General features: G+C 40.6%; 3 protein-coding genes across 6 annotated transcripts in view; all 3 read left to right on the top strand.

Moving 5' to 3' along the window:
- si:ch211-261d7.3 (uncharacterized) overlaps nt 1-1,665 on the top strand; it is a 3,268-nt gene extending 1,603 nt beyond the window's left edge. Inside the window, exons 3-4 of the mRNA XM_020937596.2 lie at nt 1-46; nt 216-1,665. The exon at nt 1-46 is cut by the window's left edge and continues 371 nt beyond it. Of these exons, the coding sequence (XP_020793255.2) occupies nt 1-46; nt 216-1,012 (843 nt within the window). The 3' untranslated portion in view covers nt 1,013-1,665. The remainder of the gene's footprint in view (nt 47-215) is intronic.
- A 186-nt stretch (nt 1,666-1,851) lies between these two features.
- zgc:66448 (uncharacterized protein LOC327401 homolog) lies at nt 1,852-6,599 on the top strand. Of its 2 annotated transcripts, none has more exons than XM_055163505.1 (2): nt 1,852-2,326; nt 2,541-6,599. In XM_055163505.1, exons 1-2 carry the CDS (start codon nt 1,912-1,914, stop codon nt 6,050-6,052), a joined length of 3,927 nt encoding a protein of 1,308 aa, XP_055019480.1. In that variant the 5' UTR covers nt 1,852-1,911; the 3' UTR covers nt 6,053-6,599. The 2 variants fall into 2 exon arrangements, with proteins under 2 accessions (XP_055019480.1, XP_055019481.1); XM_055163506.1 differs by having other exon boundaries at nt 2,177-2,289.
- Nucleotides 6,600-6,976: 377 nt separating this feature from the next.
- si:ch211-261d7.6 (zinc finger protein 135) lies at nt 6,977-14,007 on the top strand. Of its 3 annotated transcripts, none has more exons than XM_020937194.2 (4): nt 6,977-7,061; nt 7,146-7,347; nt 8,327-9,784; nt 12,969-14,007. In XM_020937194.2, exons 2-4 carry the CDS (start codon nt 7,224-7,226, stop codon nt 13,862-13,864), a joined length of 2,478 nt encoding a protein of 825 aa, XP_020792853.2. In that variant the 5' UTR covers nt 6,977-7,061; nt 7,146-7,223; the 3' UTR covers nt 13,865-14,007. The 3 variants fall into 3 exon arrangements, with proteins under 3 accessions (XP_020792853.2, XP_055019483.1, XP_055019482.1); XM_055163508.1 differs by lacking the exon at nt 12,969-14,007 and having other exon boundaries at nt 8,327-9,570; nt 9,646-12,764; XM_055163507.1 differs by lacking the exon at nt 12,969-14,007 and having other exon boundaries at nt 8,327-12,764.
- Nucleotides 14,008-14,187: the final 180 nt, after the last annotated feature.

Below are 14,187 nucleotides of genomic sequence, written 5' to 3'. Positions count from 1 at the left end.
CCACGTCTGAAAGCAACTTTTCCATGCTTTGCTGACTCTGATACAGGTAATCAGCTTTTATAGTGTGAAATGTTATATATAGGATACAGTTCATACCCACTAGAGACAAGCTGACAGTGCCAGATAGATTATCTATTAATGCACACAGATATATTGAATAAAACTTAAATAACATTGCTGACATGTGTATGCAACATTGTTTTTATATTTTGTAGGTGTAGGGGTGGAAGCCTCAGAAAGAGATGCTCTAGAGAAAGAAGAGGACACTGCTGAGCGGGACAAAGATGTAACAGAAAATGAATGTGAACCTGTGGAAAATAGTATGGATGACAAACTTGGGTTAGGACTGGGTTTGGGTATTGGACCACCTCCTCCATCTGAAAGGTGGCTGCCTCCTTCTCCACTGTACAGTGCTCCTTTCCTCAATGGCAGTCCACAGCCCGGAAGCCCCCAACCATCGCTAGGTACACAGCAGGGTCCTCTGGAAGCCCCACCACGCAGCTCCTGGCTAGAAGATGAGCTCAGAGGATTAGGGGAAGCAGCTATTCAGTTAGGTAACCATGTGGAAAAAAGTTTAAGAGAATTTGGTGAAGGTTTCAGGGAAGACATGAAAACACTTGTTGCTTCTCAAGAGGCTCTGGCTCTGAGTCTGCAACAGAATAATGTCCTTCTGCAAAGACTGCTGGGAGTTCTGGAGGCTCAGCAGCCACCACCACAGCAACAACAACAACAGCGTTTACAACAATCACATCCAATATCAAAGCAACACTTACAGACTCCATCACAGCAACTTGAACCACAACAGATTATTGAGACGCCTCAGCAATCACAAGCCCAGCATAATCAAACTCAAAAGCAGCAACCTCAACACTCATCTCATTCACCAATGGCAGTTACAGCAGCTGACATGCATGGCACCTTTTCGTCGGATTCGCTCACAGAAGAAGACAGGAGTGGACACAAGCCACGGCGAGGAAAAGTGTCTGATCACAGGCGCAAAAAACGTCGATGAGCAGGAACAAAAACAGAACTACTGTACTTAAAAATGTGAAAAAACAAGTACCCACTCTTTTATAAATACCTGAGTGAAACTACATAAACTGACTTTGTTATTAGTTCAACTTATTAATGCCAGTCCTTAGCAAGTGAACTAAAGTTGATGATACAATAATAAATTGGACAATAGCCTTAATATTAGCTCTTTTATTTATAGCATAAGGGATGTGCTAGACTTTGTCTTTCTACAGTGACACAGCTACAGGATGTATGAAATTAATGTGTAATATGCATGTAATAATACATGCTTTGCAGTAGACTTGTCAAGCTTACAATGTTACTTACTAGTTCAGCATTGACAATATCAACATAATATAACTTCATAGTACTTGTAAAATACAATGGTATGTGCATATACATTATAATGTTAAGTAACAATAACTTGGAAATGTATGCTTTTTAACAGCCTCACAGTGCATTCACTAAAATGCCAAACTGCTTTGTTTTTAGACAAAATGTAACATCCTCCAGATACAAGTGGGATTTGTCTTCCTTGTTTATTTGCCAACAACACTATTTATTCTGCTCTTGCATGCAGTAGGCTATGGTATGGTGTAGAATTTGGGGGTAGATTAGCATAATTTTTCCACCACTTGTGTTTTATAATTAGCTACTGTAATGTCATTAAAGTCAATAAAATATAAACATAAAATTCACAAGGACATTCATAAAGGAACCGTCCGTTACTTAAGGTCCGATATAGTCTAATAATCATTGGCCAACCATCGTCAGAACCTATAGGGCTATTACTGCAACAAAATGAAGTATTTTATTTTGAAAGGTGTCACCGGAACTAATTGAGTTTACATTTTTACCACGCTTTTACGATTTGGATGGGAGGTGCATGTGTAGAATATGGCGACCGTAGAGTCAACAGACTCTGCAAAAACAGAGAATTCCTTTTCAGATCAATTCGAGCCGATGGACACGCTGCAACCTTCGGACACGCTCGCGTCTGTGAACAGAGAGACTTTGGGACATAAAGATGAGAGCACGGCAGAAGACAAAACACATAGTCTGAGGTTCGTACACAAATCCATTGCTGCCACATCCGTGGTTGCCGCTACCGACATCCCCGCCTGCACGGCCCATTCCGACGATAAGGTCCAGCCCAGAGCAGAGGCAGACAGCACCACAGGGAATTCACCCGCAAACCACAAACCGGTGACTGAAAATGGAGCGTGCGAGCTGAATTCACTAATATGGTCTGAAAGCGAGGACTACACTGAAGAGGTGCGTTCACCTGAGGAAATGCAAAGTTCTGAACAAGGTATGCCAGTAGCCTTGATGGAAATGCCAACCCATTACTTTTGAATGCTGTCAATCACTTTTTGCAATGCATGGGGTTAAGCTCCCTCTTTTGTGATATGATATGATGACTTTGGCCTATTCAAAAGATTGTTAATTTTGCCTGTTCAAAAGACTGGAATTTGAATGGCCTTTGAATTCATATTTTGGTTACCATAGTGCTTTTTCATTTGCAGATCTCAGCCCTATAAACAAGAGTGTTGGAGAAGGTAATTGTTCAACCAAAATGACCAGTGCAGCGAGTGAAATGGAGATTAATCAACCAGAAAACTCCCAGGAGAAGAGGAGCACAGAGGAAGAAATGTCATTGGAGCAGAAAGAAGAAGCTAATGGCAAAGAGGAGGAGGCAGAGGAGGAGGCAGAGGAGGAGGCAGAGGAAGAGGCAGAGGAAGAGGCAGAGGAAGAGGCAGAGGAAGAGGCAGAGAAAGAGGCAGAGGAAGAGGCAGAGAAAGAGGCAGAGGAAGAGGCAGAGAAGGAGGCAAAGGAGGAAGGAGAGGAAGAGAAAGAGGCAGAGAAGGAGGCAGAGGAGGAAGGAGAGGAGAAAGGAGCGGAAGAGAAAGAGGCAGAGGAAGAGGCAGAAGCAGAGAAAGAGGCAGACAAAGAGGATGATATGGAGCCATCCACAAAACAAATGAAAAGACGTATGGTGTGTAAGGAGTGTGGCAAGATCTTCAACCGACGAGAGACCTTCAACTTGCATCGCCATTTTCATTTGCATGAAGATGAGCTCAAACCTCTCACCTGTAAGGAGTGTGGCCTTACTTTTCAACAACGTAGTAGCTTTATTAAACATAGAAATGAGCATAAAGAAAAAGAGGCTGAACGATTAACAGTAAAAAAAGGAGGGAGCAAAAAGGAGCAGAAGAACTTTCAATGTGCCGAGTGTTCCACAGTGTTCCCAACAGTGGAAAAATTAAGGTTACATAAGTGCAGTTATTCAGATGATATACTTTTTCACTGCCCAATTTGTCGTCAGGAATTTAAACATAGACCATCTATGCTTAGACATATACTGTCTCACTCCCATGAAAAATTTCAGTGTGCTGAGTGTGATCAAACCTTCCCTAACCCGACGGCATTGGGTGCCCACCAGTTTGGAGCCAGCCATGGAGTTCTCAAACCGTATGAATGTCCTGATTGTGGTATGGTTTTCAAGCACTACTCTCTCATGGCAGAGCATCGTCTTAAGCACGCAGAGAGGTCATCCTTATTTCAGTGCAAGGTCTGTGGTAAGTCCTTTAAGTACAGCAGCCTTTTGCACCAGCACCAATATCTCCACACGGGACAGAAACCTTTTCGCTGCTCTCAATGTGGGAAAACATTTGCTTTTGCCCAGAATTTGAAGGCTCACTGCCGGCAACATTCACTGGGTATAATTCCTGCTACTATAACAGAGAAGACAAAACATTATCTCCCTACTTCAGGACATGCACTGGTGAAAAGATCTGAAAAAGAAAATGTATTACAAAACAAGGATGTACCACGCACCTATAAGTGTCCACTTTGCACCCAAAACTACTCGACACCCGCCAATTTAAGGACCCATTTGTGCACTCATGAAGCTGAATATGAAATGATGGACAGAACCAGGTCACCGAAGGAACCACTGAAGTGGGACAAAGCACACAACTGCCCTCACTGCCCCAACATCTATAGTGATGAGTTGAGTTTAAAAATGCATATATCTAGTGCTCATAAATTGGATTCACTAAATAATATGCCAATCCTACCCTCAAAAACCATTCCATCTCAAAGCAATGATAATAAACTAGAAAATGTTGATGAAGTTAAGTCATTTACATGTCCTGAATGTGGTAAATCTTTTCGCCATCGCTCAGTGTTGGAGTTGCACATGCGTATACACCCCAAGGACAAACCATACCAATGCAAAGTGTGTGGTAAAGGCTTTAGATTTAGTAGCTACTTACAGCAACATCTGATAATGCACACGAGTAAAAGGCCACACAAATGCCCAGATTGTGGTAGAGCTTTTGCTTTTTTGCAGAACATGAAAACTCATCAAAAGCTACATCAGAAAACATTTCGTTGCAGTACTTGTCTCAAAGGATTCACTGATGAAGCTCAACTGAAACAGCATATGCTTTCTCATAAAGGTGACAAACCTCACAGGTGTAATATCTGTGAAAAAACCTTTGGATTAGCCTATCAGCTCCTTGACCACATGAACACTCACACAGGTTTTAGACCTCATCGCTGTGAGGTGTGTAACAGATCTTTTACCTGGTTAAGTAGCCTACTGGCACATAGGAAAACTCACAAACGTCAGAACCAAAATAACTCATTGCAGATGAAGAATAGGATGAGAGAAGTGGGTACTAGCATTGGGGACACTTTAGGCATGTCTAGATCATTTGCAGGATCAGGGATGGTTGGCCCATCTATTTCGTCTAATATTCCAGTAGGAGATGCTGAGTTGCACCCAATAATTGACCAACCACCTCTCACAGCTGGTGTGGATCAAAAACCCCGGCAGCTGAATGAACCAGTGTTACCAGAGCTACAACCTGAAGTAATGCCTGCCCCATCTGTGCAGCAGATTTATGTAGCTTCACAGACAATGTCTGGACAAACTATAGAGCCATCACATATAATGGAAACTTCACCCTCCTTTACCGGCGCTGGCTCTTCATTTGTGCCAAAAAAATCAAGCCCTTCATCAGCAGCTGAAATTGAGCAACACAGGCAACTAAAAGCCGTTGCATGGAGTACTCCTTCCACAGTAGTTTCCACAAGTTCTTTGCATTCTGAATTCATTTCTTCTGGCTCTTACATAGATGGAGCAGCACTGTGGAGTGTAAGAACTGCTGCACCAAATCCAAATTCACACAACTCTCCAAAAAAACTGGGTCAAGAGGTGCAGCTACCCACATGGCAGGCTTCTCCAGTGCCCTCACAAACTAATCTGTCTTCTCCCCTCAAAAAAGAAGAGCTTCGCTCACGGGACATGGGCAATACACAGGTGCAGACGATTGGTCAAACAGAAAAGTCATGGGTGTCAGGTTTTTCTAATGCGTCTTTAGCACAAATGCCCCCTCATGGACTTGGAGCTCGATGGGACATACAGACATCTCCTGCCTTGCAAAAAACTTTAAAATCTCCTGACCGCTTGGTGAGTAACCCAGATTTTCCATTGCAGCAAAAGCAGGTGTCTCCGAGCTGGGCTGGGGTTCAAAGCCAGACTACTACCGTTCCCATATCGATTCAGTATGAACCTCATCGATTTGGTCAGACCATAAGCGCACCAATGTGGGGTTTTCAGAGTAACCCAGTGTCTGCTCAGACGATGCTCAAACCAGGAAATGTACAGGAACTGCAACAGCAACAGGCAATGGCAACAGGCGCTAAATTAATCATAAACCAGGCACCTTCCTTCTTCCCGCCTCTTGCCACTCTCTCCCCCATGGGTCTTCCAGCCTCGCACACTCTCCATTCAGTCCCTGTGGGTGCACTCCCAAGACCTCCACACCCAAATCTCTTTTTCCCGCCACAAGTCTCTCAGGCCCTGTCTATATCCCAACTTCCTCCTCAGCGAGAGGCTCACAAACTTGGCCCTCGTTTGTCCTTTCCACCTGATCGTCTCCACCAATGCATGATCTGTGGCTGTAGTCTGCCCCGAGAGGTGGATCTACAAATGCACTACATGCAGCATGCCCAAGGAGAAATATAGCTTTTAATGCTAATCACAAATTATGCCTGTTCAGATTTTTATTTTTATTTTTTTTACTGACGTTCAAGTGAAATGATGTCATGACTCTTTTCTATTTAAACTTGTGTTTATTTTTCTCATGTATTGTAGGGTTTTTGTTTTCCTTTAGTCATTTCACTTACCAAGAATATTGAATTTCAATAATTTGATAAACTTTATTCTTGTCAGTCTGTGTGCCAGTGCCTTTAATTATTGACATGTCTACTGTATTTGTATGCTAGGCAGATCCCATGTTTTGTGTCATTCCTAAAAGCTCAGCTATGTAAAACAGACAGAAATGGTATGATGTGATGAGTATGTGTAATATATTTCATTTTGTTTGCAATTTTTTGTGTATACAAATTTCAAAGCTTGGTTTTTCAAACAATTGCCAATTAATTTAAAGACTGTGATATTTGTTCAAATGCTGTATATTCTGCAAAGATACTGTTTAATTCATCAATTCATTCATCTGTCTACCTCTGTAAAAGTTCATGGAGTGTTGTTTCATATAAGTAACAAGTTGTGTATCCAGATCAAACATAAATAAAATATTAATTTGTGTACATTTGTCTTGTACAACTGGAGTAAGAATAGACCAGATAATTTCTGGTGGTTTGAAAAAGAAGCGGCAGCCTATCTCTAGATCTCACTCAAGTTGCAGTAATCACTGAAATAGCTTTAAGCAAAAGTTATGACAATGCATTTAGTTATAATTGATTTGTAATCACGTTATCTACAACACAAAGATAGAAAGTATAATAAGATAAGATCTATTATTAACATGAATATGAATATGAATAATATATATATTTTTGTTGTAGATCTATGAACACTAAACACATCATGTAGGTGTAGTAGTCTACAGTAGAGGGCGATAATGCGCCTAATAATCTGGTCCGCAACGGTCAATTCAAAGGGAAGAAGGAGCCGGAGCTGCAGAGAGCCGCAGGAAACAGCTCCAACTGCGAGGATAAAGAGCTCTGGAACTGTAAGTGATTTGCTGCCCAAGGCATACACTGCACTCTTATTCTGTTAAATGTGAATAACGATCCTACGTGTGTTTGTTCTGTAGGCAGGGCGTTTCAATACAATGATCCTCACACCATTGCACCGAAGCTAGCTAACACGGTCTTAGCAACGGGCTACCAAGATGGACGAGGCTGCGGTGGGACTTATTGAAGAGGAGAGCGGACAAAACGTGGTCAGTCAAGATGATCATGAAGAAGATCAAACATCTGGAAACGAGCAGCCATCTCCTGAAAACAGCACTGAAAGTAAGAGAACAGATTTGTTTACAAAATACTCTCGCACTAAATTAATTACAACCTCAAAGACTCGCTTCTTGTTTTTTCCATGTGTTACTTGTGTTTGTCATGTGCACCGTCCCGTACAAAGGAAATCAGGAAAGTTGCTTAGTGTTCGGTTATTGCATAAGTTTATATTTATTCCTGTAGTCTCTTGATAGGTTACTGTTAAAGAAATTACCATTTTTAAACTTTTGAAATATTGTATCTTTCAATGGTAGCACACGAACAATTGTTCTTCATATACTAAAACAACCTTTCCTTTCATATACACAATTATTTACGTATTTCACAGTCTGCTAATAACAAGCACGTAAAAAAATAGTCAGACCTCTTATATATTTCTACTGCTGTTTGCAAGGCATGTAATAGTAATGGGGGAATTATTTATGGTTAACAAATGAGTTAACTTTCAAGGACTATAAACGCCAGTTGACTTCCTGATAGACAAGAAACTATGTTTGTGCCTTTCAAATTACGGTATGCATTTCTATCATCAAAATTGCATTATATGACAGTTACAACCACCCAGCAACCAGTTGCATTCATTTGCCTTTTATGTAGATCAGGGGTCTCTGACTTGTAGCTTGGAGCTACTAGGAGCTCTCCAACCCCCCTAACATTTAGGAATTATACATATGATATAGAATTTAAATTTGATTCATCACACATCCATTATCATTTTATGTATTTATATGCACAAAATTGTGCCCTTAAAATGGATAATGTTTTATGTTTTATAGGTGTTTTCTGTATTCATCTAAGGCTAGCTGTCATCATTATATTGTGACTGCATTTTTGTTTTACAAAAGTAGCTCTCCTGTGTAAAAAGGTTGGAGGAGTTTGTCTAGATCATATATTTATGAAATATAAATATGCTATAAACTTATTCCTTATTTTAACTTTGAAGAAAAAATGGTTCTGATTTCTTTTTCACCTCTTTTTCCAGGAGATGGAGTTTTCTGCTGTCAAAAGTGTGGAGATGCCTTCAGAGAAGAGGCCACTTACCTAATGCACCTTCAACAGCATTCCCAGGAATCTGACAACACCTGTCAAGACACCCCGTCAACTTATGAGAAAGATGCTGAGATGAACCATGAGACAACAGTGCATGATTTGCATTCACAAGATGATACAGAGAATAGTGAAGTGATTCCAAATGACTTGTCTGAACAGATGGATACTGGGATAAATCGGCAGCAGCCCTATCAATGTGAAGAGTGTGGAAAATCTTATGAAGTGTTTGGATACTTCCTCAACCATCAGCGATCTCACAGACAAGCCTCAAAATCAGTTTTTCACAACTTGGAACATTTGCAGAAGAAGTCATTTCAGTGCGAGTTTTGTGGAAGGAGTTATTCTCGTGCCTCAGCTCTGGACGCTCATCGTCGGTGTCATGAGGGAAAGTTGGTGAAGAAAAGCAGGAATTCACCTGAATCACTTGGCTCTGACCATAGAACAGAGGACAAGTCAATGGAAACTCCCACCAGGACTGTAAACTTGTATGGGTGCTCGTGTGGTAAAACGTTTGCGACCCTTTTGAGGTTGAAAACCCATAAACGATTTAGCCGGAATGGACGTTGTACACCAGAGGAATTGTTTGATAAGCAAAAGAGAAGTGATGGTTTTCAGTGTACCCAATGTAATAAGACATTTAGTGGTTATACTGCTCTTGCCAGCCACGTGCGGTGGCATAATCCTGACAATGTTAGCAAATTTCGCTGTGAAGAATGTGACAAAACATTCAAAACTTTAACTTTTTTTCAGCGACATCAGCGACTTGCACACACTCAAGAGATTGCATCAAAATCATTTCTACACCAAGTGTGCCAGCTACAAAAAAAATCATTTGAATGTAAAGTGTGTGGGCTTAAGTTTTCCAGGGCTTCGGCTCTACACTCCCATGAACTAAATCACAGTGATGTTTATAATGAAACAGTGCTACCTCAAACGAATACAGAGATGAAATTGGAGAGTGAAACCACTAAACAAACTGAGGGCCTTGATAGTCTGTTCCAAGCCCCTATTCTTGGAGACGGGAATGTAATTGACACTGAAGATGAGGAGGAGAGCCTTGAACCTGGGGACTTGATTGTGAAAGTGATCAGTAGTAGTAGTTCAAGTGAGTCTGAAGATAATACGGAGCAAGATGAAAATTCTGACTTGGAGCTTGTCTGTGAATCTGATTATGAGGTAAGAGAGGATGGGGACTTGGCTATTCACCAGAAAGTGGTGTCAAAACCTAACATGAATTTAAAAATTGTACAGATTGACTATGGGGAGCCCGGGCCAGCAACGGAAGACAGACATGACTGCCCAGATTGTTACCGATGGTTCACAAATCCAGTATCTCTGCGTGTTCACAGAATGTGGCACGACGTTCGCAGAAGAAGACAGGTGACTCAAGGTCAGTCAGAAACAATTGAACCTCTTGATTTAAGCTCCTGTGAAACCATAAGCAAGCATTTTCAGGAAGCAAAAACCATGATTTTTCCAAATACAGCAGACTTTGTTAACTATGTTGACTTTTCCTCTTCACAAAACAAGGACAGTTTAGATTCAAAGAGGGAGTACAATCCCAAGAAAACTCTGTTAGGTCCCAAAATTTACCATTGTGAACAGTGTGGGAAGGGATTCTGGTCTTTAGGGGCCTTTTCTCATCATAAGTCAAGTCCCATGGAATGCACAGAATTGAGACTGAGAAAGGGTTTTGGGGGACCATTTACTAATGGACACTCCCGCACAAGTTTTAAAGTTGCATGCCCTGTGTGTGGCAGAAAGTTTCGTCACAAAGGGATTATGTCCTTGCATATGCGGAAACATGAAAATGGAGATCACAAATGCGACATCTGTAACCGGTCTTTTCGTCTCCTTTCTGGCCTTCTCCGCCACCGGGCTGTGCATAATAACCAGCTACTACCACCACCAATCAAGTCTTTTCAGTATCAGGTTGAGCAGTTGCAAAAGAATACGTACAGCTGTCCGGACTGTGGAAAGCGTTTCTCGCGAGCTAAGGCCCTACAGTTTCATATGAAGAGCCATGGTTATGAGAGTGGGTACTCGCCACCTTCTCACAGATCTGGAGACCCTGTGGAGGACCTCCAGTGCCCGAGCTGCTTTGCTCTTTTTAATAAAAAGTCCTCCCTACGAGCGCATAGAAAACTTTGCACTAAGAGAGAGAACAGTACACAGCCATCAGATAAAGACTCAGTTGGTGAAATTCAAATTGAGAGTAAATCTAATAACCAGAAGGAAAACCATTTAGAAACTGATAAAACCGATGAGTTAAAATACAAATGTAAAGTGTGCGAGCGAAGCTTCTCAGTGGTTGGAGCATTAAATTTTCACAAAAGAATTCACACAGATAGCCACAAAGCATTAGCTAAAGCAAAAGCTTTGGTTAAGAAATCAAAAGTAGATGATTCAAATAAAGGTATGTTTAGCTGTACAGACTGTGGACGACGCTTTGTCTCTAACTCAGCCCTTGGCTCTCATAAAAGGTGGCACAGAAACAAACCATGTACTACTCCCTCCCCAGACTCAGAGGAGATGGCCCCAGATTCTAAGAAGTCAGACTCTGGCCCATTCAAATGTGACAAATGTCAGAAAAAGTTTTTTAACCTTTATGTGCTTCAGCGCCACCAGTTAGTTAACTCTCAGTGTCAGATCAATGAGCAAAAACCAGTTCCTGCTGTAACTGTTGGGAATAAAATCCCAGGGGAACCTGACACATTTTCCTGTACTGAATGCACCCAAAACTTTCAGACAAGTTCACAACTGGATGATCATATTAAAAGTGTTCATTGCAACTCTTTATTGCAAGATAAATTGGGTAGTTCAGGTGACGGTCTGAAAAAACAGAGTAGTGAGTCTAATTTTCAAACTATTAAACTGTATAAACTGCCACGTTGTCCACTTTGCTCCATGTCATTTAGAAATATCAGAGGCCTTCGGGCTCACAAGTGGCAAGCGCATTCAGAAGGCAGGAACAAAGGCACTAAGAAAGAGAGTAATGAAGCACAGGAGCAAGCTGAATGTGAGAGTTCGGAGGAAACTAGTCCAGTTGAGACAAAAAATACAAAAAAGGAAAGTACGCTTGTTCAAACCATTTCAAACGTCAATATTGGGAGTGATCATGATTCTCATAGTGCCACTTTAAAAGTTAAAAAAGACATTACCCAAGATATTAGCATTATTTTACCTGAAAATCCTTCAGAACATGCAGCCAAATTCTTCAAGTGTGACAAGTGTGGGAAAGCATTTTCAGCTAAAGAGCAGTTGGAAAACCACAAAACTAAGGCAAAAAGTCGACCGTTTAGATGTGCGCTTTGCTGCAGTGGCTTTTGGACAGAGAATCAGCTGCAGCAGCACTTCATTTGGCATGACAAAATTCGGGGTAGTCTTCCGAATGAACTTCGCCTTAGAATCAATGCCGCTACAGCTATAGCAGCTAGTGTTTATTCTGCAGACAGAGCTATTTCAACTCTTAATGATCCAGTGCTGATTTCTGATGATAAATCACTCCATGAGTGTCAAAACTGTGGCAAAGGCTTTTTATCTCCAACGTCACTTGAAAAACATAAAAGGGAGTATTGTAACACTGGTTCCTACCACTGCTCCTCTTGCCCAAGCACCTTTAGTGACATACAGGATCTCATAGAGCATCATCAGGAGTGTGCTGCTGCTGTTCAGACAGGGGGAGTGTTACTGCACCTGTCTTGAATGTTGAACTGCCTTTTCTCACAAAAAAAGCACTACAGTGAACACATGTTTTTTGGACTATAAATGCTGATAAGAACTGAGGACTGTTCTTTCACATGTATTTTGTTTGAAAAGTTTATGTAAAATGTAAACACTCCTTTAGTGCTTATGTGTACTTATCTCCCTCACATTGGCTATCTTGTTTTGAACACAACTCAAAATAGACCCATTCATTGTCTGTATGACAGTAAAAGCTTTTGTTAGAAAAATTAATGCATGTTTGTCATTTAATGACTTTGATTGACCAGATCGGCCTAATATGGTTCTAAGTAAATGGCAACATAAACAACAATATAACGTTCAGAATACACAATTTCTCATTTTATTAAATCACCAAATCAAGTAAAACGGACATGTTTTGATTGCCTTGTAGTTTTAGGGGCCCTCATTAATGATTAATGAAGACACGCTTTCAATCAAATTGCTTTGTTGAAGTTTTTGTTGACAGATCTTTTTTGTGATGAAGCTTGTCTTTCTTCAGTGATACTAGCTTATGTGACACTTCAGATTGATTTGTATTGTTTTCTTTAGATGACCAAGAAAATGTTGTTTCACTTGTATGACTTCTGATCTGAGAAAAGGTGCTGTAAATAGTGTATCAATAAATAGTGCTATATATGCTGAGAGACTGTGTTTAGTCTTGTTTTTTGATTATTAATACATGAAGCATTAGTAGTTTAATTCTCTACCAGTATTTCTGTCATAAATTTACTAAACTATTCATGTCATATTGTTAGATAAAAAAAAACATTCAGTGAATTCATCATATGACAATCTCTTACTGCTAAATGTTACCATATTGTTATAACACATGATTATCTCTCTTGCAGCTCAGCGGCGTGCCTCAGGGCACCTTGAAGAATCCCAGGAAGCTGATGAGGGCAGTGGGTCTGATGAATCTGCTCTAAATGAGTCTGACATTTCTTCCCGGACATTTTACAAATGCAAACTTTGTGACAAATTGTATTTCTACCTGCATGCTTACAAAAAACATAAGAATATGCATGAATTGGAGCGTGTACATATGAATAATCCATTCGACTGTCCTGTATGTGGATGTGCATTTCCTACACAAGATGATTTGATCAGCCATCGGAAACTGACCAAAACGTGCAGCTCAAACCTCAGATGTGATCCGTGTAACAAAAACTTTGCATCAGCCCTTTCATGGAGTGGCCACTTAAAGCTCCATGAAGAGAGGCCGTTTTGGTGTTTCACCTGTGCAAAAGGATTTACTGACCAGAGTATATATAAAAATCACATGTATTTGCACAAATGTAGGCGGTATAGTTGCACCGTCTGCAACAAGCGCTTTTTGTTTATGAGACAGTTAAAAGATCATTACAACCTCCACACAGGTGAAAAGCCACACATATGCACATATTGTGGTAAAGCCTTCTCACATTCTGCAACTTTGTATGCACATAAAAAGACACATCATATGATCAGTCCTTTTAAATCAAGACTCAAGTCTGGTTGGACATCAAAACAAAATATCCATCGCCTCAATAAGGATGAGAAGAGACAACTGCAGACCACATTGCAGACGCTGTCAAAAGCAGACCCCCAGAGTCAAGCTGATCATACTCAAAAATCTGGCACACCTGGATCCAAATGTTGGGAATGGGAATGTTGTGATTGTGATATGGGCTTTGATGAAATTTCCCAGCTGCATAGCCATTATATCCGGCATGCAACCGGAGAGATTCCAATGTTATATTTGTAAGTCTATGGTGGTTATTCTGTAATATTAGATGAGAACATATTGGCTACGATTCTAACTTTTTTAGAAATGGGTATGATTTTATTTCTGTGTTTATATAAAGCTGCAATTCTGTAACAAAACTAAATAAAATTAACAGTATGAAAGCTGTTTCGTTTCATGGAACTTGTGTGTAGAATGACAGGTGACCGTTCTGTTTTCAAAGTTTTCTGAAGTTTTAAAATGTATACACAGTCAGTTAGTCTATGCCTAGCACTAGCTTTAAACTTTCTACCCGAGAAACTACAATTCCCACAATCCCTCGCACTGTTATCATGCCTGACGTC

This window comes from Boleophthalmus pectinirostris, unplaced genomic scaffold, assembly GCF_026225935.1.
Source record: "Boleophthalmus pectinirostris isolate CB_2022bp ecotype Guang Dong unplaced genomic scaffold, ASM2622593v1 HiC_scaffold_6, whole genome shotgun sequence".
Classification (NCBI taxonomy): domain Eukaryota; kingdom Metazoa; phylum Chordata; class Actinopteri; order Gobiiformes; family Gobiidae; genus Boleophthalmus; species Boleophthalmus pectinirostris.
The sequence above is the reverse complement of the archived record's forward strand: the minus strand, read 5'-3'. Positions and strand labels throughout refer to the sequence as shown.